General features: G+C 37.4%; 1 protein-coding gene across 11 annotated transcripts in view; it reads left to right on the top strand.

Moving 5' to 3' along the window:
- The window catches only part of MAP3K15 (mitogen-activated protein kinase kinase kinase 15), a 90,010-nt gene that overhangs the window by 57,054 nt on the left and 8,280 nt on the right, over nt 1-24,676 (top strand). For all 11 annotated transcript variants that reach the window (XR_008973508.1, XR_008973509.1, XM_057419471.1 and 8 more), the window contains 14 exons: nt 1,186-1,356; nt 2,404-2,516; nt 3,048-3,207; nt 3,834-3,984; nt 4,383-4,490; nt 5,796-5,845; nt 8,834-8,929; nt 10,182-10,269; nt 14,278-14,411; nt 15,012-15,139; nt 16,829-16,959; nt 17,239-17,344; nt 19,365-19,522; nt 22,323-22,506. Coding sequence is in view for 9 of the 11 variants with exons in the window: in XM_057419471.1 (XP_057275454.1) it covers nt 1,186-1,356; nt 2,404-2,516; nt 3,048-3,207; nt 3,834-3,984; nt 4,383-4,490; nt 5,796-5,845; nt 8,834-8,929; nt 10,182-10,269; nt 14,278-14,411; nt 15,012-15,139; nt 16,829-16,959; nt 17,239-17,344; nt 19,365-19,522; nt 22,323-22,506 (1,778 nt within the window). In the remaining 2 variants the exon portion in view is untranslated. The remainder of the gene's footprint in view (nt 1-1,185; nt 1,357-2,403; nt 2,517-3,047; nt 3,208-3,833; nt 3,985-4,382; nt 4,491-5,795; nt 5,846-8,833; nt 8,930-10,181; nt 10,270-14,277; nt 14,412-15,011; nt 15,140-16,828; nt 16,960-17,238; nt 17,345-19,364; nt 19,523-22,322; nt 22,507-24,676) is intronic.

Raw genomic sequence — 24,676 nt, 5'->3', positions numbered from 1 at the left:
TTTATCCCACTTTTTAACTTCTGTTTATTTCTCGTAGAACTGAAAAAAAGATACTTTCTCCTTATGTGCTCATTAGAGAAGACCAGTATTAATTTCAGAACAATAGTCAACCTGAAGAAAAAAAATGCTTTAAAAAATATTCAAGTATTCGCTGTGAGAGTTTACACAATGACATCAAAGGCAGGATAAAGCTTGCACAGCTAGCTACAAATCTGTTTAATCTTATTAGATGTTCTCCAGGACTTAGAGTGCACAGACGCCTGAATTTTGCTACAAATGTGTTATTGGTCTTATTGCATCAGTTGGTTACCTAAGGAACTAAGCCACTTTACAGTAAATATTAATCCTTTCAGGGCATGCAAATAATAAATTTACCAGAAGCCATTATCTGCTACTGGTATTGCTGACAAAGTTATCATAGTACTTGTAAGCCCACTCCTGGATACCAAGGTAGGGATTAGAAAATTGTAAACAGTTATAAGAAGGAGTTGGTAAAGATTTTGAATCTCTCTGATGATTAAAAAATGTCTTCAGGAGGCTATTAAACTCTTAAGCTGTGTTTACATTACTCTTGCAAACAGACATTTTTGTTTGTTCTTGGTGACTCTTTGCAGTAAATAATGAATTCCACACTTAAACAGGAAGGTAAAAGGAAGAACAAAAAGTCGCCATATTGAGCTCTCATTCTTTTGGCTAAAATAGGATTGACCTGGCTTCTGCTTTACTTAGCATTGGCTTGTATTGGCTCTGGGTCAACTCGATTCAAGATTACAAGCTTTGGGCATGGCAGAATGAGCTGTCAGCTCAATTGCTGAAATGGCCAGTTTTGTTAAGTATTTTTAGGAATGAACACTAAATAAGCACTTGTTTCTTATTGCAGGATGTGCAGAGTCTGTGTGCTTATACATGGAGGAATCAAGTTAGATGGCAGATTTTTTTTCATAGAGGAGCTCTGGGCTTAAATCGGTTCTTATGTCAGCTAGGAGTCCCATGGTAGAATAAAAAACAAAACAAAACAACTGTGTTTTTTATAAATCAACCAACAATCATAATCAGTTTAAATAAAGGCAAATCTGCATATAGTAATGAATGATAGGTTGTGGAACAGATGGTGGATAATGTCATTCCACCATCTTGAAGTTACTGTTTCAGATCTGAACTCTTATTCTCTGTATTCGATTTCAGAAGAAATAATGCAGGGGACAGAGAGAAGGCGCTACAAGTTATGCTTCAAGTCCTGCAGACGTGTGATCACCCTGCTCCCGATATGTTTTGCTTATGTGGGAGGATCTACAAGGATATGTTTCTTGATTCTGAATGTAAAGATACCAGTAGTCGAGACCATGCCATTGACTGGTAACGGAAAAAAAAAATCTGCATTAAAATGTTTTCAGACTTTTACTTTTGTTTATGAAAAGCAGGGCTGTAAGAATTAGTAAATCAGTTGTTCCACTCATCTCTTTTCTTCAGGGTTCTGTTTGATTAATTGGTTTACTGAGCACCCGATCTTTGGATAGGTATTTCCTTGCTTCTTTTTATAGGCTATCATGAATACAGAACGATAAACTTCATCCACCCAGATCTTTGTAGAAAAAAATTATAATTAATATGCTTCAAGGCCAAAATGAAATACAAATTAGATCATGGGACTTAAAGTGGTCCCTTGTGCAAGGATGGTTGCCATACTGATCCTCAGGAAATGCAATGATCTACTGTATATAAGAAAAAGTATTGATAAACTATATTATGAATTTTCTTAAGATAGTAAGGCACGCATGTGCAAACAAGCTCGCAACACACTGTTCACATCAGTGTTTGTATAATCATATAAACTACTGCTGAGTACAGTAATGTTAGCAATGTGCGTTTGTGCTCTGTGAAATACTCCTCTTTTTCTCCTCCCTCAACATGATTAGTGCAACATGGATGGGTAGTAGTTACCATAAAAGTTTCAGATGGATCTTTTCATTGTGCACCAGCTAGTGGTGTGCATTCAGCCCATCAGCTGTGTCTGTTTCCCTTAATGAGAATGAAGCTTTAAAACAAAGGGCTTAAGCCTTTTTAAAAAAACTTGCATTAAAGATTAATATTTTTGTTGCTTTTCTCATATGAATAATATAATAAAATCAGGTTCTATTGCATTTTCGAGTTTTGCAGTAATCAGTTTGTTTCATTTTAACAAAACCACACAAGCTGGCAAGACATAAAACTAAGTAGAAGTTTTTCTTTCTCATCATAAGAAAAAAAGCTACTTTCTTTCAAGCGCTCTTTGCAAAAAGTGCCATTGGTACCAACTAGCCTTATTGTCCTTGTGATAAATTAATAGCTTAAAATACCTACCAAAACTTTGCAGTATTTCAGTTCTTCTATACAGAGGTGTGAGCTCTTGACTCTTCTCTGCAGGTATCGCAAAGGATTTGAACTCCAGTCAACTCTGTATTCTGGAATTAACCTTGCAATTTTGCTACTTGTTGCAGGACAACAGTTTGAAAGTTCAATGGAACTGAGAAAAATAGGTAAATATCCACACACAGTGCCACAGACAGGTTCTCTGCCTTTCTCCCTATGAAGAAAACAAAATGCCTCTGGCAATGGGTTGCAATAGACACATGCTTGAACCTAAAAGGGGGAGAATGCAAAGGTGGCTTTAAATCATTCCCCTGACCTCATTGTGGGGTGGACGTGTGTAGAGCCTTTAGCCATTGATCTCTTGCAGTAGATACGGATCTTGAGGACACAGAGATGTGCAGCTTACGTTGACAAACAGGAGGAAGGTAGCCCAGACAGATAACGCAAGAGGTTTTCCAGCATTGTCGCAGGAGTTGGGACTGTATGGACTGTATTGGGAATGTTATTTGCAGACCCAGTCTTTACGTTGGGCAATGTTTTGTTTTGTTTTGTTTATTCGCTGGGGAAAACTTGCTCCACTTTATTTTTACCACTAATGTGTAATCAAGTCTTTTTGTCTTTTACTGATAGACTTAGCAGTGAAAATACTTATTAGTCTTCTACTGACAGAAAATAAGGTTTTAATTGAAATTTTACAGGTGTACGGTTAAACAGCTTATTGGGAAGAAAAGGAAGCCTAGAAAAAATGAATAATTACTGGGATGTTGGACAGTTCTTCAGTGTGAGCATGCTGGCTAATGACGTTGGTAAAGCAGTACAAGCAGCAGAGAAACTTTTTAAGCTGAAACCTCCCATGTGGTATGTGGTAGAAGGCTGTAGCTCAAGTACCCAACTATGGGGAAATTCACAGATTTAAAAATTCTTATAGTCACTAGGATAATTTATCTGGATTTTTTCCATCTTAGATTATTTGTAACTCTGACTTTATATTCTGTTTTTTTCATTATTTTGGGAAGGAAGGGTGAAAGAAAGAAATTTACTCATCGTTGTTGGGTTTATATTGCATTGAAGCACATCTTTTATAAGAAATCAGTGATGATTCCTTGTGAAACAATCGTGTAAAGGTTGTGAAACTGTTCTTTTAGAGCTAAGCTAGCTGCTGCTTCCCTCCCCCATCATCTTCTAGCTGATAACATCCTTTTCTAATCACCATATAACTACTCATGTAATTATATAACTACTCATGTAACATGAACAAAGATGTTAATGAACATCCATGTGAGTTTATGACTTAAGGTTTTGACTAAGCTTGCTATTATTTCCAGAAATCTGTAAAAATCAACACAATTATTTCCAGTATGGTAGCTTTTAAAGTACATTTAATTTTGCCATTCATTTTTTTGATGTATATGTAAATTAAGCCGTTTTAGAATCTGGTCACATTTTGTTTTTCTCTGTAAACTCACCAATTCGATATATTCTAGGTACTTGAAATCATTAGTTCAGAATCTGATGTTAATTCAGCGTTTCAAGAAACTCGCCATAGAACATTCTCCTAGACAAGAGAGATTGACTTTCTGGCTAGATATAATTTTTGAGGCAACGAAAGAAACAACTAATGGCCTGAGATTTCCAGTAAGATGTTACATCCAATCAAGTGTTGTATTCTTATGTTTCTGGATAGGATATAACAAGAATTGTAAGACTCTAAACACAATACTCACATAATCAACTGCCTGTTATTTCATTGCATGAACTAAACCCTTGTATTCTGCTAATATTTACCGTATATAAAACATTTAACCCAACATCCTAAAAACATTCTAAGAAATACTTTTAAGTCTCATACAATAAATAGTGATCACTGTTTTGTTGTACATAGGAACACAGCCTCTTCATACCCTGTATTGCCCTTCTTTTTTCCTCCTGAAATTTTTTTAGGCCTTAATTTGAGATTACCCATTGCCTGTATCTGAAAATATTGTTGTGTATTAGCCACTGGTTTATTAAGGAAAAATATTCTTTATTTTCAGGTTTTGGTGATAGAACCAACTAAAGTCTACCAGCCTGCATATGTTTCAATCAACAATGAAGCAGATGAGAGATCTCTGTCTTTGTGGCATGTCTCTCCCACTGAAATGGTAAAACTACCAGCACATGTGTTTCATGTATTCTGATTTGTTGTACTTTTTTATGTGTAGATTTTAGAGCACTTTATAATAATTTGAAGTTTGCTACTTCTGTGTGAAGCACAAGCCTCAGTATCTCTTTTGTGCAGATATGAAAGTTTACTTTTTACAGACAAAGTAAAAGGAGGGACTATGATTAGAACCCAACTGTTTTTGACCTCTAGTTCATCTTTCATTTGTCTTGACCACATCTCTTAGAAGCGCTTGGGTTATTTGTTCTGCTCATAATATTTCTCACTAGAATTGTGTGATATTTATGAAGATGAAGCTCAAAGCTAGATAAGAAATAAAGATAAAGCCCAGAATTGTGTTTAATTTTTTAGACATTTTGAAGTTTTTACAATTATAAGACCAGAAACTAGAATGGCAGCCTGTGACAAGTAAGTGTCAAAAGATTAAATATTTGAAACCTTGGATTATGGGATGAAACAACGGAGATTAGGAAAGGAGTAGGCAGAGTCATGGACAATGTAATTTCTTGCAAGTGAGAAATAACTTCAGTTTCACATTGAAAGACTTGAAATCTGGAATGTATTTCACCATCCCTTCTTAATATCAGAAAAATGCAGATGGAGAATAGACTAAAAATGTTGAGAGGCAAGGTGCAGAAAAGAAACATGTTAGAGAAGAGAAGACCACAATTGCCTGGATCTGTGAACTTCTTTTGCAGTACACTGTTCTGCTTTACTACTTTGAGTGACTGTGTCTGACAGCTTTATGGAACAAATTTGCGGTGTTAAATAAGATCCACGTATTAGTGAGAGATTTGTGGAGGGCTATAGTCCTAGGTATAGGCTGATGATGTTTTGCCTCCAGTGTGCTCCCTGGGCCAAAGCTGTCGGCTCAATACCTCTTAGGAAGATATATAAAGCTCCCTTTCCCTTTGATCCTAGATAAGAGTAGGGCATAGTCTGCTCCATGTTTAATATGAAATGTTGATGTATTGAGTCAAAATGTAATGTTTGGTAAATTGTACTTGAAGATCTGTTCTTCAAAATTTATTTTATACGAAGAAATGCAGCTTTTACTTCCACCATTTGTGCCTCTTCTAGTCAATTTTCCTCAAGTGAATAGAACAGTAATGTATGACCTTTCTTTACCTATACATCCATTTTATTTGAAATTTGGGGGGAAGAAAGAGAGAAAGGAAAAGAGACATTCTGGAAAAAAAAATATTTTGCTTCCATGCTGTGACTTTGTTTTCAATAGTATATCAAGGTTAAACTGTGGTTGATTATACCTCTTTGATCTTTACAGAAACAGATTCACGAGTGGAATTTTACAGCCTCCTCCATCAGGGGAATAAGGTTGGTATGTCAGAAAACAGCAAAGTGGGGTTTTTTGTTTGTTTTGTATTTCCTTTAAGTGGGAAATCTGGATGCTGCCTTAAATTGCTGCTTTGCATTATTATAAAAGCTTGTTCTGTCCAAACCACCTTGAAATGTCCACACAAAAGAATTTCCCTTTCCATGCCTGGGCAGAGCTGTACCTATTTCTTATAGGAATACACATCTAAGAGGGGTGTGTGGTCATGCATGTTCTCTGGTATACTTTCCCATTTTCAATTGTGTATCTGTTATTTATGTCTTTTCTAAATGCTTCAGTGACATTATTGCCATCTCTGAATTTAAAAACATGGAGGTCAGAAACCTTTAGCTCCTTCTGTAAGTGAAAGAATAGTTTGTTTTCCTTTAACAGGTAACGATGGTATCTTTTTTCTGGTTTTAATTCAGAAATGCTTCTGACATGGCTCTATCTAAAAAAACCTACTTACTAAAACTTGTATTATTAGAGACATGTTAAATGAGGCATGGACGTAGTTTGTGCTAAGGAAAGAATTCTTGAGCTGGAAGGAGACTGCTAGTGGAGTTTCTCAAGCACTAACGTTTAAATAATTAACATAGTTCCATTTTGCGATGCTAAATTAGTGGAAACGCTAGACACAAGTAAATGAGTCCAAATATTAGTACAAAAAAAGATCAAACATAGAAAGAACAGGGTTGTTCCGAGAACTGAAAGGATAGAAAAGAATCATAGTGACAATAACAACTGCAAAATACATGACTACATTTTGAAGCTAGTTTACATGTCTAAAATTGGACTACTTTGGTGACAGAAAAATGAGACACAAAACATCAGGACAGGAAAAAAAGAAAATAAAATAAATCTATTTTATATAGCTATCTGTGTAGCCTGGCAGTGCGTCTATGGCATTCTTGCTCTCTTGTCTGAATTATGCAGGCTGTAGCTAAGAAGTGAAGGAGCCATAAGAACAGGGAACACAAGGTGGGATTTTGCCTTCCCTCTAAATTCACGAGTCACTACATTGGTGGTTCTGGCCTTTCTGGGGATGTAAATGGCTGTTGGGTGGAGCCATTTGTGTGAGTGCATAAGCTTAAGAGCTTGAAAAAATTTCTGATTCAAGTACAAACATGAATTCAGATACCTAATGAGTTCTGTGGTTCTCAAAAGGGCTTCTCAGCTGTGATTTTGACCCTAAACACTTAACTTTTACATCCCAAGTTTGTGTTCCCTGAACTTGAATAATTTGCTTAAGAAAATAAGCTCAGTGAAAAAGTATTTCTAATTTCTCTGAATAAGGGGAGTGTTTATTGCTATAAAGTCTCAATTGTGGATTTGCACATATTCTACTACAACTGTAGCATTTTCTTCTTCTTAAAAAAAAAAAAAAAGAAAAGCTGGCTTTGGTTTAAATCACTCCAATGTGATATTTTATTCTACTACTCCAGTGCAATGTAAGTGGATGTGAAGTTGTTGTTACTTAGGTCTGTGGAGATGATAACTGAGCATAACTCAGCATAAGATTTCTGAAACATATTAATTGCCTTCAGACAACACATTGCACAGAAATTAAACTTTGAAAAAGTAACAATTAAGTGGAATCAAGCAATGCATTTGCTTCAATTCTTACTCACTGCTGGGGATTACAAAGCTGAAAGAAACAATATTTTTAAACTTGGTGGAATTAGATCTTTGCTTTGTATGTGATAACTTACAATTGCTGTACTTCTGAAATCACAGTCACTTTGGAAAAAAGTCTCGGTTAACTTATACTCTGTCAAAGTTCTAAAGTTATTTATGCTAACCAGTTCATCCACCTACGTTGCACTTTTTATAATACAGTATAATACTTAGATGCTGTCTTGTCTATCCTATATTTGCCTTTGGAAGAATCATCTTGCTTTGTTGCATAGTTCTCACGTCAGGTATGTATTAATTTGCCTTGCTAGACTAGAAATTGCTAGGCTAGAATGAAGCTACAGAATGGCATAATGTATTTTCACATATTTCTGAAGAAATCTTCCAGCAAAATTCTAATTTTTTGTAACGTTTGTCAATGTAGCCCTTTATGATGCTTCAGCAAGTTGGTTTTGTAACATTCTACAACTTTTCTATTGTCTACCGTCATGTATTTTAACTTATTAGCTCATCAGAAGCTAACCGAAATCTGAGTTTGACTAAACAGATCAGGCAAGAATCTCATCAGTTGTATTTAATGCACAAAAATTAGGAGAATACCTTAACAAGCATAACGGCTTGGCATCTATGTAGAATAATGCTGAAGTGCAAGTCTTTGGAATAAGAGGTTAATGCCTAAATTTACTTTCATATTGATATAATGTTTTATGGCCTCTTCACTTCTCACTTCAGTGCATTTAGATGGGATGTATATGGCGCTGGCAGGACAAAATATGCAATAATCATTGTCAGAATTATTGCTGCAATCTGGAGTAAATACTGGTTGTCCTGAAACTTGTTTATCAGTATTCAGGCCATAACAGTATATACTTTGAAAGATCTGCTACATTGTAGGTATTTCCCAGTTTAGTTTTACTGTAGGAATAATGGAATTATAAAAAGCAGAAGTACTTGTCAAGCTTTAAAGAAAGGCTTCTTAGCTGCATTAGTGTCAAAGCAATTCACTTCCCATTGAGGTGTCATCAAATACCACAAAAGCTGACAGAGCTGTGTAAAAAAGGAAGGGGAGGCAAATAACAAACAAACTTCAAACCACTTCAGTGTAGTATTTTACCAAAGTAAGCAGTAGCCTAATCATTTGTCAAATTTGGGATAGGATTGTAGAATACAAGAACAAACTCAAAGCTTCCAATTGTAATGAAAATAAATATAATTGCATACTGCCCCTCTGAGGTAATTAACTGTGAAAAAGATGTTTGCTAAGTGTTTTTAATTAAAAAAAAAAAGCTCTTCCTTGCTCTATTTCTTCCAATAGTTACATCCAAAATGGTAATTTCTTAATGTGAATTTTGCAGCATTTCCAAGTTTGATGAACGATGTTGTTTTCTTTATGTCCATGACAACTCTGATGACTTTCAAATCTACTTTTCTACAGAACACCAATGTAGTAGGTGAGTATAGTTTGTGTGGGTATTGCATGAGAGATCTATTTCCTAAATAGAATTGATTTATCAAAGATTGAAAGCTGACGTTTTTGCTTCAGAAATTGTTTCTTCACTTATTTTTCCTTGATTCAGAAGCAATGGGCTAACATCAGTGATACTTAAGGTGGTGAGACCACTGTCCCATTACACTTGTTGGCTGGTTCTAATCAGTTTACCCAGAAGTTATTAGGTCTGAGAAAAGGCTGAAATAGCTTATTCTAATTTATAACTATTATTTTCCTTTTCTGTGACTTGGCCATGTCATGTAAGGTCACATATTGGTTTGGGTTCAGCAGAGTGCATTGCATAAAAGATAGGAAGCACTAAAATTAATGTTACCTGCTCAGACTTAATTTGGCATTGCAATTTGTGTGTTATGAAACACGGTCACAATTTTCTATGCCTTATGCACTGCACTACAGAAGCCTGTTCCAAAGATGTGTGACTATTAGTCAGTGCAAGAGATGTGAATGCTTTATAATAGTTTTAATAATTTGTTACAGAATGTGGAAAAAAGTGAGTGGCTTGGGCAGGAAACTACAGGAAAATATATCCTTGTACTTTAGGATCTCCATCCCAGAGAACTAGCTGAAATTACTTAAAACCCTATTCTTCAAAACACGTTATTACTTTTATATTCTTGGCTTTCTGCCAGGCTAGAAACCACAAAACCTGTTTTTCAGAAATACTGAGTAATCTCACTTTAACCAAAGTTCATAGGAACATCTAAATTAAACTGAAAGTAATAAAATTCTCATCAGTACACAGAAGGAGAACCACCCAATACGATGCCACAAATTTAGCACTACTGAATTGAACCACTGAAAATCAATTTTTAATTTTTTAATATCTCAGCTTTTTTTCTAATTACATTTGTAAATACAAGGCCATACTAAGCACTTTCTGTCAAAGTGTTCAGAAAAAATAATCAAGTTGGATCTACCAAGATTTTACTGTGCAATTACAAAAACAAGCAAGTGTTGGGTTCTGATACAACAAATAAAATAGTTTTATAAATAATTAGTCATTTCAGTGTGTGTTTGACATTCTTCCTCATTTAAAATAAGATAAATGTGGAGAAAGTAAGTAATGAAAGAAACCTAATGAACATGCTAGTCAATTTATTAGGTTGAAAGCTAAGTCCACCTTGCAAAGTATGTTTAATCTTAGGAAAAGATACTTTTCTTTGATGCTGTGCTATTTATTACTTTTTTTTTAGATTCTGTGGGTTGGTAAAAGAAATTTTGTCTGATGCCATTGGCAATACTTTGGAACTAGAGGGAGAAATAGATGGAGACACATTGGAGGTATGTGTCAAGCATAAAAGATTCAAGAACTCTGAAATTTATTCTCAGTCTTCCCTGTACTTTGTCTCAGTATACTAGAAAGATAATTAAATAGCATTTAAACCCTGAATTGTATATGAATTTTCAATTCTTACAAAACTCTTTGTGTTCAAGACTTCCATTCATTTTAAAACACACATTTTTGATAAAGGGAGCCTGTTACCACTGTAAACTACGAAATCCATAATAAAGGGTGTTATGTTGCAAACAATCTATAGATGAGAATCATCTGGTATCAGCTGGCTTATATGGATAAAAAAGATATTTAATAAATTCTAGGAGAAAGCCATTTAGCAAAGGTACTTCAGTTTTTCTAGCTGATACCTGGTACTATTACTACTCCAAGTAATTCCATTTAACAGACTTTTTCTGTCACAGAGATTTACAGATATTTGCGATCAGATTAATCCATCATGCTTCTTACTTATCACTGAAACATCCATGTTAGGAACCTAGTATCTGCAGGCTTTCTTTATAATTAGTACACAGGGGAAAAAGAAAACAAAACTTGAAAAGTTATTCAAATTTTATGGAGGTTCAGGCAGCTGGATCCATGTCTTCATAAGCCACACTGCCTCATAGCAAAAGTCCGGCATTTTAGCACTTTTTAAGTATATATGCTGTGCTTCTATTTATTTGTTTTGAAATCTGAAATACCACCATAAAAGGTGTGTTGTTTTATTTGTTGTCAAGCAAATTCAATCTGATTTATGAGTGTAGAAACCCTGATGTTGTTTGAGTTGGGTATCTTTCTGACTGTGTCTCATTCCAGCAATTCTCTTAGGCTTATAACTCAGAGCAGCTCTTTATGATAGTGATCCTTTTGTAGTACCTAAGGCTTTGGAAGAGCAGTAAGAAAGTAGAAGACTGTGTACTGGACTGTTGAATGCAATTGCATTGTGGGGAAGATGCGTTTTTGCACTGAAGTTTGTGAATAATGGCCACAGAATTCTCTCCTCAAGTGAAAAGGACAAGAGAAGCACATCTATTAAACTCAGCTTTATACATACATCTGTGTTGTTGGCATAGGATCAGGGCTCCACCTTGGCAAAGACAGGCTATTATCTATAGCTGCAGATTTTATATTACATACTTACATATTTAGCTAATAGCAGGACAATCTCCAAACAGCATAATCTATTCAACTGTATAATAGGCTTTCAGAGGAAGTGAGCTCACCATGACTTGAGCCTTTTAAATATTGGACTTGAAAAATCACTTGAGAATGCACAGCAAGAAACAATCCTGTGTGGGTTGATGTATGAAGGAACAGCTACAGAAATTACTTTTAAATAAATCTTTAAGCTATATAATTCTACATACCTTGAATTTCTCACTATTATCACCTTGTACTTAATACCTTAGGTCAGGAAATTAAAACAGAAATCAAGATACAGAAGGGGAGTATTTATTTGTTTAGCTTATAAATGAGCAAAGACATTTGATGTCTTTCTGCAGCCTGAAATCTTGCATTTAAGCAAAGATAACATGCACATGCAGCTTTGTATGGTTTTGATGGGCTTGACAAGCACAGAGAAAGCAGTTCTTACCATATATAAACCATCTGTTCGTATCTTGGAAAGAGGAAGAAATAACCTTGAGCACAGTTTGGGAGTAGGAAATATTATTTCTGTTAGAATGTTTTCTAACAGAAATAATTCTGTTAGAATTTCTAATTAATTCTGTTAGAATTAATTTCTAAAAGGTTAAATATTTTGGACTGTGGTATTATTTGAAAGCAAATACAGTTTAGTTTTATAGCTAAAAAGCATTTAGAATAAGAGTGAGTGTGGGCAGTCCTTTCTACCTTAAGGTATTCACTTCTGGATATTGATATTGAAGAAGTTCCTATCACTTTAAGAGTACCTTCTGTACTCCAAATGTTATATACTAGAGATCAGACTGTGACCTACCCCATTCAATGCAGAAGGTCAGCTACGAACACTTGTTTACTCATACCCGATGGTTGAATTCAGCATCCAGTGGATCACATATTCAGACTTCTGGCAACCAGCAGTGATTTATTTGATCTTTGTAGCCCTTGGAAAAAAAGGAGGCAAATGTAAAGTGGCATCAAGTATATACAAGTCTATTAAACTGTCTACGAACTAGCACAGAACTATAAATCTCAATGATTTCCATGTATTATGGGACCCATATTAATGAACATGGGTTTCTCCACAGTAATTTAAGAGTTGGCTTAGGACAAGTCTGTTGCAGATAAGGTTACTGTCAACCTTAAATTCTACAATGTGACTGCTGTCTTTTTTTGCACAGTTTTATGTCATATGATAGCTGTGAAAGTTGGATATGCTGCTGCCAAAGAACCTGACAAGTTTTACATATGGCGTTTTGGGTCAGTTATACCTGTCATATAACGAAACTATGTTATGAACCGTGAAGCGCTGAAACATGGAAATTGAAACTGTACTGAAGCTGCGCTAGCTCAAGTTTAGTTCCACTGAGCAGAATATGCTGTTAGGATAAACGACAGATGGTTTTTCTTTAGCACCTTCCATACAGCAGCATGAAACTTACCATCTTTGCTGATGAAAAGAGAGGGGAAAGCCAGTGACATGCGGACATTGCAATATGAACTGGGAAGACACTTCAAAGAGATAGATCTGAAGACTGCATTCTGTATGAGAGCGCCTTATTGGGTGTAGCAGAAAAAGTGGTAATTGACAGAAATGTCAGTAGTTGTGGCCACTGTAAAAAGGTTGGTTGTTTTTCTAAAATACAGAATCCATATGAAGCCACAGAGAATACCCTGCAGTTTTCCCATATGGAACATCTTGGATTTGGGAAGATAGTAAGGGAGGTCTGTGTACTTCTGATAATATCTGAGGCTATGAAACTGTCAAATTCCTTTCTTATGTCTTTGCAAAAATGCTTTTTCAATATCCCTTATCAGTTCCCTGATTTGATTCTAGGATCTGCTGCTTAACCCAACTTCCATAAGACATTTGGTTTTATTTAGTGTCTAAGATACACTTCCATTGAGCATCAATCAGCTTTTTCACTGACCTTTATAGTAGGAGAGTTCTCTGATAAGATCACTATATGGGACGAGATCATGAGGTGGTGTAAATTACTGTAGATTTACCGAAGCCAGTAAACCAGCAGTAAACTCAGCTGGCAGCATGACCTGCCATGTTTCAGCAGCAATGGACACCACTACTTCATATATTTAATCATTCTTGGAGAAGACAAGCATTTTTTATTTCCCCTTGCCTTTTGGAAAAGCTGATAAGGAGGGGAATATGTCAGCAATGAATTTTGCAGTTGCTAAGATCAAATAAGACTTTAGGATCTTAAAACACTGTCCACTCCCTGTAATGAGAATGTCACTTTTATCTATTTTTTAAACTACTCAGGGTAGATTTAGATCAGATATTAGGAAGGAATACTTCACTGTGAGGGTGGTGAGGCACTGGAACAGCTTGTCCACAGAAACTGTGGCTGGCCCAGCCCTGGAAGTGTTCAAGGCCCAGCTGGATGGGCTTTAAGCAGTCTGGTATAGTGGAAGTGCCCCTGCCCGTGACAGGGGGTGTGGAACAAGATGATCTTTAAGGTCCCTTCCAACCTAAACAATTCCATGATTCTATGTTCCATACATTTATGTATTTTAAGGGCTCTGTCAGCAATTCTTAGAGATGATACCTTAGCGTGTTCTTTTGGCAGCACTGTTTCATTGAATTTGACACGCTGCTGTCTTCCTTGTTTGGGTGAATGCACTTCAAAGTTGGTCAGGGAAGACTGTTTTGCAAAGCAAGTAACATGGACATTTTACAAGTTGTATAATGTACCAGGCCGGTGAGTAGCCTGGTGTACTACAGCTGTACTGCAGTAACTACTCTGTGTCATACTAACTCAGTATAGCACATAACTGTTGTTAAAGGTCTTTGTAATGTCAAATGTTAGTGACAACAATTTCTGTGCTGTTTTGTTTATCTTTTCTGCTCGCAGTATGAATATGATTATGATGAGAATGGTGACAGGGTAGTTCTAGGGAAAGGTACTTACGGAATAGTTTATGCTGGAAGAGACCTTAGCAACCAGGTCCGAATAGCCATCAAAGAAATACCCGAGAGAGACAGCAGGTAAGATCTGATTTATTGTTACATACACATTGCTAATGAAACTGCTGTTGTTTGCCAAAAAACTTTGCGTTCTTGGCATGTATTTCTATGTTGTTAGTTTAGTGTACTAAAATTCAGTTATCATTTCCCCCTAGTACTCAACACTACCCTTTAGAAAATAAAGACTTCTTATTTTTTGGAAAAGGTATTATATATATCATAAATACCACGGGTTTATGATTTATATATATACTTCAAATTCTAGAATAAAATATTTGGGGATTTTAAGTTGTAGTTGTATCTCATATTGGTTTTGGGGAGGCGGAAAAGCATAAACAGAGTTTTGCAGACAAAAACAGTACTATGTAACAATACAGAAGAAATAAATTCTTTGAGGGCATGTTTTTCCTTCAGGGTTCCTCTGAGACCTACTTCTGTATTTTTTCTGAGTAGGCAGCCAGTCACACTGCATTTTGAAGGTCATTGACAAGAGGTTTGCTGAAAGTTGGGTCAGTATCCCTAAAATCCATTCTCTTTGCAAACTAGCATTTAAGTGTAGGCTAGAACCTTTTCCTGCACGATAACATACTCCACTTGCCTTTTTTTTTTTTTTTTTAATAGATATTCTCAACCTCTTCATGAAGAGATAGCACTACATAAATATTTAAAACATCGGAACATTGTTCAGTATCTTGGATCTGTTTCTGAAGATGGATACATTAAGATTTTTATGGAGCAGGTGCCAGGAGGTTTGTATCATTCTGAGCTTAATCTCTCCAAGGAATCAAAAGCAGTTGGTACTCTAAACTTACTGAAAACACTTCTATGTTTGTGCACTGTGTTTGGCTTTTCTGCTGAAACATTAACTACAGGTGGCATTTTTCTCATATAAATAATAGATTTGAGGTGCACAAGTCCCAGAACCCTCTTCTCTTTCTGTAATAATTATAAATCTAGAGAAAAGTCACTAAAAGTATCTGGTGTCAATACCCATGTGTTATGAAACAGTGGAGTTTGAGCTGTATAGTCCCATTTAGCCTGAGCATCTGAATGATGATTGGAGCTTTTAGGGTAAGTTTCTGTTAAGCAGTAACACTGGTTGAGCTATTAAGTACTATTCTGTAACTGCTATAGATAAAGCACTGCCATTTCCTAGGTAGATTAAAGTTGTATACTTCCCTTGCTTATAATTTCCAAGTTTTCCTTCTCTATCCTTCTCTTCATGTTAAGATGTAAAGTCCCTTTATATCTTCTCTAGGTCATGTTTCCATCTCCCTTTTGCCAGTTGCTCTTCAGTGTCAAGTATGTGTCAGAATGAGTGTTAAATTCTTGTATGAATATAATTTCCAAAATGAAAACAGAAAGAAGAAAAATCGGGAAATAAATTCCAGTTTCCTAGGGAAGATCAAGACAAAAACATTCAGTGTAATTCAATACATCTGGGCATGCAACATAGGGAAGTTGTTTAATTTTTTAATTTCTCTGACCTTCTCACCCAAAAGCTGAGACGCTGGCATATGATGCATGCAGATGTGATGAGTTTGCACCAACACTTCCGCTTGTTTTTCTGCACTTGTTAAAATTATCACCTTGTTTAGTTCTTGTTCTTATATGCACAGTAGTAAGCTGATTAGTTGCTAGTGCCAAGATATTATTGAACTGATTCAGATCAAGGAACCAGCTGTTCAGATTATGCAAAATTCTTCGAGGAAACTTCACTTCAGAAAAGTGTTGAAGTGGACTGAAAATCCCTTTAGCTGAATTTGTCTGGCATTAAGTAGAACCACTGCAGTTAGTTTATTATGAGCAGAAAAAACAAATCTGTCTTTATTTTGCTTCATGATTAAAATATTTGTGTTATTCAAAAAAAGATTAAGTACATTAGAAGTAGGGGAGGTGTAGATTGCCTGTCTCCAACCCTGAACATCCACTACTTGGTTTCTTTCAGGAACTTGCTTCCTTCTGTCTCTGAATATTTCCAAAAGTTAATCCTGTATTTGAAAGGAAAAGATTCTTGCCTTTTTATTTCTCCCCTCCCCACCCCAAGTAAATCCATGCATGTGGCTCATGAAACACATGACACATATTATAGCATATAATATCATACAGTGTTATCTTTAGCTTCTATTTCATTAAAGGGCTACATGGTTGCTAGTCCTAGTCTCAACAGTTGTTTGACTAAGTAATGGGGATGCATCCAGCCCTGTTGTAACATTTATTCCTGTCCTGGAAGTGAAAGCTGAGCTGGCAAGAAAGAAATAACCAGTCTAAACCAGCAACAAATTATGTGTTCTGAGGGATCTAGGAATAATTTGGGTTAATTATAGGTACTGCATTTCTCTTGTGTTAGGATATTGAGCAAAGGCTTAATCCAGACTTCAATGTTTTGTGCTAATTGAGGATTTACTATCTTGATACTTTCTTCTTAACTCTTGTAGGCAGTCTCTCAGCTCTCTTAAGATCTAAGTGGGGCCCAATGAAAGAACCTACAATTAAATTTTACACCAAGCAGATTCTGGAAGGCCTTAAGTACCTGCATGAGAACCAGATTGTACACAGAGATATAAAGGTAAAGTTTCCTTTAGTGGGTCTTGTTTGATTTGCTTTTTATCTTATTTAGTTCAGTTAGTTTTACTCTAACCTGAAGTAGAATTTTTAGTAGTATTTCATGGAAGCTTAAAACAAAAGGAAAGAATAAAACAGCCCCTTCTCCCTGGTGCTGCAGGAAAATCCCTTTGTAGAAAGGTATCTTACAAAAATAACCACAAACTTGAAGGAGTATTGGGATTGGGATTTGGAATCTGTACTCATCTGTCTTCCCTCCTTCTCTCTCTTATCCAAACCACAGGGGGATAATGTTTTGGTGAACACCTATAGTGGCGTGGTGAAGATATCTGATTTTGGTACTTCCAAACGGCTGGCAGGAATCAGTCCATGCACCGAAACTTTTACAGGTAAGAGTAATTTAGCAGAGTTTATATGGGGTTTGATGATAGATTTAGAGTTGGAGCCAAGAGACTCTTTGGATTTGTGATGAAAACAAAATTAGGTCTCTATTTTCAGGGAAGAATGACTGGGAGTGTAATCACTATAAACACAGGCTTGCTTTCCCTTCCCCTTTCCCCTTCCCTTTCCCTTCTTTCCCTTTCCCTTTCCTTTTCCCTCTCCTTTTCCCTCTCCCTTTCCCTTTCCTTTTCCCTTCTTTCCCTTCCCTTTCTCTTTCCTTTTCCCTTTCCCTTTCCCTCTCCCTTTCCCTCTCCCTTTCCCTTTCCTTTTCCCTTCTTTCCCTTCCCTTTCTCTTTCCTTTTCCCTTTCCCTTTCCTTTTCCCTTCTTTCCCTTCCCTTTCTCTTTCCTTTTCCTTTTCCCTTTCCCTTTTCCTCTCCCTTTCCCTTTTCCTCTCCCTTTACCTTTCTCTTTCCTTTCCTTTTGTAATTTCTTCCATTTTACTCGTTTTCTTATAAAAAACACTTCTTCAGTGTGTTGGGGTCATAGTTTTTCTTCTAAGTGTTTTCCGTTAAGTAGCAATTGATTTGTTGCAATTATATCTGGAAACAAAAGTTGCTGGGATACATCAACTTTTTCACTTATTAATCTAGGGATTAGTAACTCATGCATGCATGAGTATGTCTTGAAGTATGTCTGAAAGTGCAGAAAACCAAACACAAACTTAAAAATATTTTCAGTTTTGAGGCATTAATTATAAAACCAAATCAACTGGCTACCTTGGTGTTGTCAGCAGTAAAAAGAACAGTAGACATAAAAATATTGGGCTGGTATGTTGCAGAAAAGCTTTAATATACAACAAGGTGGTAAAAACTAGCAGTATTCCGGGAAAACAGAATTTGCTGTGTAACAGCTAAAAGTCCACATTGAAAAATGAATATATGGTCGCATAATTACTCAACCCTTTTATCAGTGAAGATACAGATAACATGATGTTTTCACTTTTTATATGGCCATGTGCTGATATCAAAAATCACAAGCCTCATACTGGCCTGCAGTTTAAGTAAGTACACAGAAATAGCCATTAGTCCTGTGTGGAAGACAGAAGACAATAACTAGTTGCTATAAGAGATAGTATATGGAGAAATGGTATCTGAATTAAAGTCACCATACTGTAATAAGAAGAGGTACATCTTTCCTTGTGCCCTCCTTCTTTGTTCTCGTTCACATTTGCAGCCCTGCTTATGCTTCAGACATGGAATTTACCGTGAGAATATTTTACTCAAGTTCTTTTGGATTTAAAATCAGTAAGCAGGTAGCTATAGCCTAGATAGTTTTAAAAGATCTCTTGCTATTTGTTTTGTTCCTTAACTCAGTACATAAACTCTGTGGATTTTAGGCTTTATGCAATACAATCACATGATTCGAAGTATCAGGCTTCTAGTGGTTTAAATGTTACCCACCTCCATTCAAGACACACAGCCTGAGGGCAAAGCTGTGGCTTGAACTTTTGTTCTACACCAGTCACATTTAGTGATCATAGTAATATGCAATCTCTTTTATCTTCACCAGATGTTCTTTTCTTAATAATTCACAGCTTTACAACAGTGTAATTTTATTGCATTCTGAAGAAGAAAAAGAATTTAAGGATGTCATAACAGAGCCAGTAGGCATTCATATGGAGAAAGTAGTACAGACTATCTGTAATTTGAAGGTTTTCATCACCTTTTACATGTATAATTTTTACAATTTAGTCTCTGCAAAAATTGTTTGATATAATTTTACATTCTGAGGAAGCATTTGGATTATGTGACAAATATACTTTAAGCAGTTTGAAGCCTTGTATTAGAAAGGGAGGCGAGATAATTTATAGAAAAGATGTTAATATGTTTTAGCGCTGAAAGGGGAAATCAAATATTTTGGCTCTGAAAGGTTGCATTTGGCAATTTTTGACTTGCTTAGTGGTGTGTTAATTCTTTTTAGTAAGAATGAAAACTGTAACACTTGACTATTCCTTTTGACCTTACCAGGAACCTTGCAGTACATGGCTCCAGAAATCATTGATAAAGGGCCACGAGGATACGGTGCACCAGCAGATATCTGGTCACTAGGTTGCACCATTATTGAAATGGCAACAGGCAAACCTCCATTTCATGAACTAGGGGAGCCTCAAGCAGCAATGTTTAAAGTAAGTACAGCTTTTTTTTTTTTTTTTGCTATAGACTTTATAAATGATCAAATACTGACTTTATTTTTTAATATTAACTTAATTGGTAGTAACCTTTTGTTATATTGGTTATCTTGCACAAAACCACAGTCTGATCAGTGTTCTTGATTCACTGAATGATCCCTCTCTGCTCTCAGCTGTATTGCTCTAGGGGAAATAGGTCATGACTCAGAGCAGCAATCTGAAAGAGTAAAGACTTACGAAAACTAATATTCTTACTTCTGTCACCTCCTGTTCTTGGTTTATTATTTTTGTCTTGGCAAAAAGCTATCTGACAATGACAACCAAGTTATTACTGCTCCTTTAAGTCTTCTAGCAGATGCCTTTTCACCTTATGTGCCTGGCACGCAGTTGAGCTGTTCAGTGAGTTACACGTGTTACTTTTCAGCAGTTTATTGAGCTGTCAGGAAGCACTGGTTCAGTTCTGGGTGCTCAATATGCTTTGTGCAGGCTCATGAGGTAAGCTCTGGCAGGACTGTATGTGTCCCTACATCCTGCCCATAAGCACTTCCATGCCACAGAGTTGTGTTCTGATGTTTCAGAACTGGCATTTTTAAAAAATACATCTGTTGCCCTTCTTTCTTCAAGGATGCGGCAGAGTTTTTATCATTGTTATTGCAGACTGTGCTAATGTGCAATTGTCAGGCATTTGTTTTTGTTTTCTGCTTCTTTGCTCCTCTGGGACCTGCTTGGAGCTGCCTTTTACTGGGCACCATAAATTGCAAACTGTGGTTTCTTTTTGCTGTATAATAAAAGTAAGCAAGCTGGAAGCTAGGTTTGAAGCCAGGAATGAAGCAGGCTGACTGGGCAAGCATGTAAAAGAACAGAAGCCTGAAAACTTGGGATATTGAACTTTTTGAGGTCGCCACCTCCACATGTGCACACTCTGTCGTGCATAGGGCAGGTGAGGAGAGGGGAAGGTCTAAGTCTGGCTGTGCAGTCACTATAGAAATTACAAATGGCCAAAGAGTTGGAGGAAGCAGAGAAAAGGGGCTGAGGAAAAAAAAGACTGAACCAAGAACTGGAAATAACTCCTGGCTGTGTATGTTGTGTGATATTTAATCTATAAGCATTGTATGTGTGCATCTGGTTCTGTGTGAAAGGAGTGCAAACAAATGACATTCAATGGAGATAAAGTAAACTAATGTTGCCACAGTTTCTGGATGATTACAAAAAAACCTTATTCCCCTTGAGCAACAGAGATGAAGATAAGATCAGAGACGTGTTCAAATTTCCTGGTCATGGGTTTTGTTTAGTGTGTAAGGGTATAACCTAGCACCAATGTGCTACCAGCTTGTGCCGCTGCCGCAGCTGAAAATGGCTGTGTGACCAGCATACACAAAGAGCAGGCTGACCACGGAGATAGGCGTGTCAAGAGCACAGCAAGCAGGTGGCTGTCTTCTCCTTTAATCCAAAGCAAAACTCTTGCTGGGCTGATGTTTTGCAGTGGTGAAACTATACCCCCCATTTATATAGCACTGTCCAAAATGCACATGCGATTTTACAAATCAGGCAGAGATGCTGCACGGGACAGGGTAAATGTGTAGATGTTGTATCCTGCCAACAGGACATCTATTTACTTTTTTTTTTTTTTTTGCTAAATACATCGATTTAATTGTAGAGGTCAACAAGCTGCATGTATTAAAAATGTTACATGCAGAAAATACTAGTTTTGAATGTGCTCAGAGCCATGGTTTGGAAGGCCTTAATGCGTTATTAGCATTTTCTATTCTGCACATAGAAGAATATTCAAACAGTAGCATGACTGCTCAGCACTTTTTTCTTCAGCTTGCATTGAAGTTGAACCACTATTGTGAGTGCCTAATGGTGCCACAGTGTGTTAATGCAGCTGTATTATGAGATTATTTAAAAGCAGCTGACACTTGTTTAACTTCTGGGCTACTTGTCTCCCTTGTGGCTGGCCACCTTCTGCCTGGTTCTCCAGAGCCTCTTTTATGTAAAGATGCTGAGACTACAAGCCCTAATCTTGCCAGCTACATACCATACACTGCACACGTTACGCAATTCATACTTCCAAAGATTTATGCCAGATTGGCATTGAGATTAAGAAAGCAGTGAAGGAGCTGGAAAAATCGCTACTGAGCAACCTGTAGTATCACGTTTTTTCATTACTTAAAAAAAGGGGGGGGGGGGGGGGGAGGGATGTAGTTAAACCTTGGGACATCATGTGGTTTTCAGTTAAATAACACTGAAAGGCAAGGGAAGACATCTGGCTCTGTGTCAGGGGTGGTGATGAGGTCTGGCAAGGTCATTACGAGCATTCATACAGGAAATTTGTCAGCGGCAGGAGCAGGACAGGTACAGGCCCCAGGCAGTCAGTGCTAGAGGAGGAAGTTGCTCGTGTTGCTGCAAACGAATGCGCTGGAAGAGTCACAACTGAGACACACAGTACTGGGCAGGGGTGATGGGAAGCCTAGGAAGTAACTGGAGGGATTTGTGGATGGTAGAAGCAGCATTTGAAGCACTTGGTGAGGATAATGTCCAGATGCTGAGATTGTCTGAAGGTGGATGGTTGGATGCATCCATACCTTGATGTATGTGTCCACACGGATCTTCATGCCGTGTTTGTAACGAAGTAAAACAGGCTTGTTGACACTTCACTGCTTTGTGTGGATGCCTGGATCAATCCCTTTCCAAACATCAGAGGCAATACGAGAGATTATACTATGAGAGAGCTTTGGCCCATGGTCTGTGCGTAGTTGTTTAGTATAAATAATTTCTATTTGTGTTTTTCTTGCAGGTTGGGATGTTTAAGATTCATCCTGAAATTCCAGAATCGGTGTCTGCTGAAACAAGGGCCTTTATTTTGCTCTGTTTTGAACCTGATCCTAGTAAACGTGTTACAGCATCTGACTTGCTCAGAGATTCCTTCCTGAAACAAGTAAACAAGGGCAAGAAAAGCAGAATTGCATTCAAGCCTTCAGGTAAAGAATTATCAGCCAAATCCAAGTCAACATCATCATTAAGTGTTATATAAAAGATTGGAATTATTAAGCACACTCTTTTACAAAGGACATTTCCCTTTGCCAGGAAAGCAGCAGGAACTCAACAGTGAAAGTGTCTGTGATTTGCAATTAGACATATTTAAATTTAACAATTCCCACAAAATATGGTGTCTTGCTATTTTGCATTTTGCTTGCTTGAAATCTCCCAACCCTGTTTTTCCTCTGCCCAGAAATAAATGCCTCATTTACAGTAAATTACAATTAGAGAAATGGCAGTTGGTGAAGACTTTCCAATGCAAGTCTACATTTTAGATTCAGAATTACTTCAGAGGTCTGAGTTTTATAGAGTAGGTGTTTGGCACCTGAAAGTGCAGATCTATCGCGTGTTCAGGTCTATACAGGTTGGCACTTTCAAACTTGGTATGCGACTTACTTAGAAATTTGTCACAGAGCTGTTGAAGTAGCTGTTTAGTGGGTTATTTTATCTGCCTAGCATGTTCCTCCCTTACATCTGTATATCAGCTGCTTTCTCAGTGATGAGATAATAAACCTTAATATAGACCTGCCAAATAAATCATTACTGTGTGAAGGAACTGTCCATTTAAAAATAGGCAGACTCGTTGGTCTCGCTGCTTCTTTCCCCTCTCTGTACACACACACATGCAAGCACTCCCAATGCAAATTGAATTGCTGAATGGAATTCTAAGGGGAACTAGCAAAGAATTTGACATCTAGCTGAACTGGGCATCTCTTGTCCTGAGGGGCACTGAGAACTGCAATCCCTGCAGTTACACTGGGGTAATGGGAGAGTTCACACTGCTCAGCCAGGGCAGTGGCAGTCAGGAACTTCAATAATGTTCTCTGGAGCTTTTCAGCCCTTGCCTCAGGATGTTTTCCTGGAAAAATTGCATAGTACTAGAAAGGAAGGAGCTTGCCTTGTTAGCTGCCCTGAGAGCAACAGGCTCTTTGTCAAATACCAGGGGAGGTGCAGCTGTCTTCTGTACTCCGTGCCTCCTTCTGCTCTCCTCCTTTCTTCTTCCACTCATTGATGAGGTTATGGATCACCTTTAGATGGCCAGAGGATCAGATGCTGCAGAGTTAAGCACTGACCTGCAGCAAGAAGCAAGCTCAGTGCTGACCTTTGTTATGAGTGGAGTGGGCAAATGCTATGAAAATTGTTTACTGGGTGAGAAAAGGGAAAGGCAATGTGGCTGCAGCTGAGCGTGTGCTCTGCTGTGCCAGAGCTGGGAAAAGCTGTGCTGGCTGCTGCAGCCATCTCCAAGGGAGTTTGGCAGGCTAAAGCAGGTCCTGGCCCAGTAGTTGCCATAGTCTCACCTTCAGCAGCTCACTCTGCCTCCTCCCTCTACTGTTTTCCTCATTGCCAATTTCCTCAGCTTTGTGCCCATCTTTCCTCCCTGTCTCCACCCCTTTTTTCTTTCCAATAATAAAGACAGCCCAGAGCAAATATCAACTCTTACTCTTGGGACAGCAGCTTTCAGTTTTCTGTTCTGCTGAGATGCCTTGAACCAGTTCTCACAAAGTGACGCATACTGTTTCATTTATGTGACTGACCTCAGCCATTTGAACATCAGTTGCATGCCATGGAGTGTGTCAGAGCTTTCTGAACAGCTTTTAACTTCAAACTCTCTTCCTTCCCCACCTCCATATCATTTGTAGTGACAAGCATCAACACATCTTTTGTGATATCTTAGCTTCATGGATGTCTGCACTCTGACTTGACAGAACTTCTTCCTTATCTTTCCAGTCACATAGCTGCAAACTGGCTACCAGGATGATTGCAGACCCTCAATATTTGTTATTTTCAATTTGTTCTTACTTGTCAAGATGAATTGGAAGGCAACAAGAGATTTCCTTTAGGCTGGTGCTGAGAGACAGCCCTTACTGAGGGCAAGGGGACATGCAAGAGAGGCCTCAGGTGTTAGAGAGGGAGCAAATGTTTGTCCATTAACATAGTCAGGCAGAGGTGAGAAGAGTGGGTATGAGAGTGCTTTGTGCTTAGAGAAATGGCTGTGGTGGAGCAGCTGATGGTCACCCGTTGGTTTGATTCAGGCTCTTAAACAGCTGTATGTGCAGTTGTACCACTTTGTGAGGCCAGGGGAACCAAGGGAGAGAGTGTGTGTGTATATAT

Source organism: Pezoporus wallicus, unplaced genomic scaffold (assembly GCF_028554395.1).
Source record: "Pezoporus wallicus isolate ANWC-B61680 ecotype Strahan unplaced genomic scaffold, APGP_CSIRO_Pwel_v1 contig_5767, whole genome shotgun sequence".
NCBI classification, from domain to species: domain Eukaryota; kingdom Metazoa; phylum Chordata; class Aves; order Psittaciformes; family Psittacidae; genus Pezoporus; species Pezoporus wallicus.
This window is presented reverse-complemented; position numbering and strand designations above follow the sequence as displayed.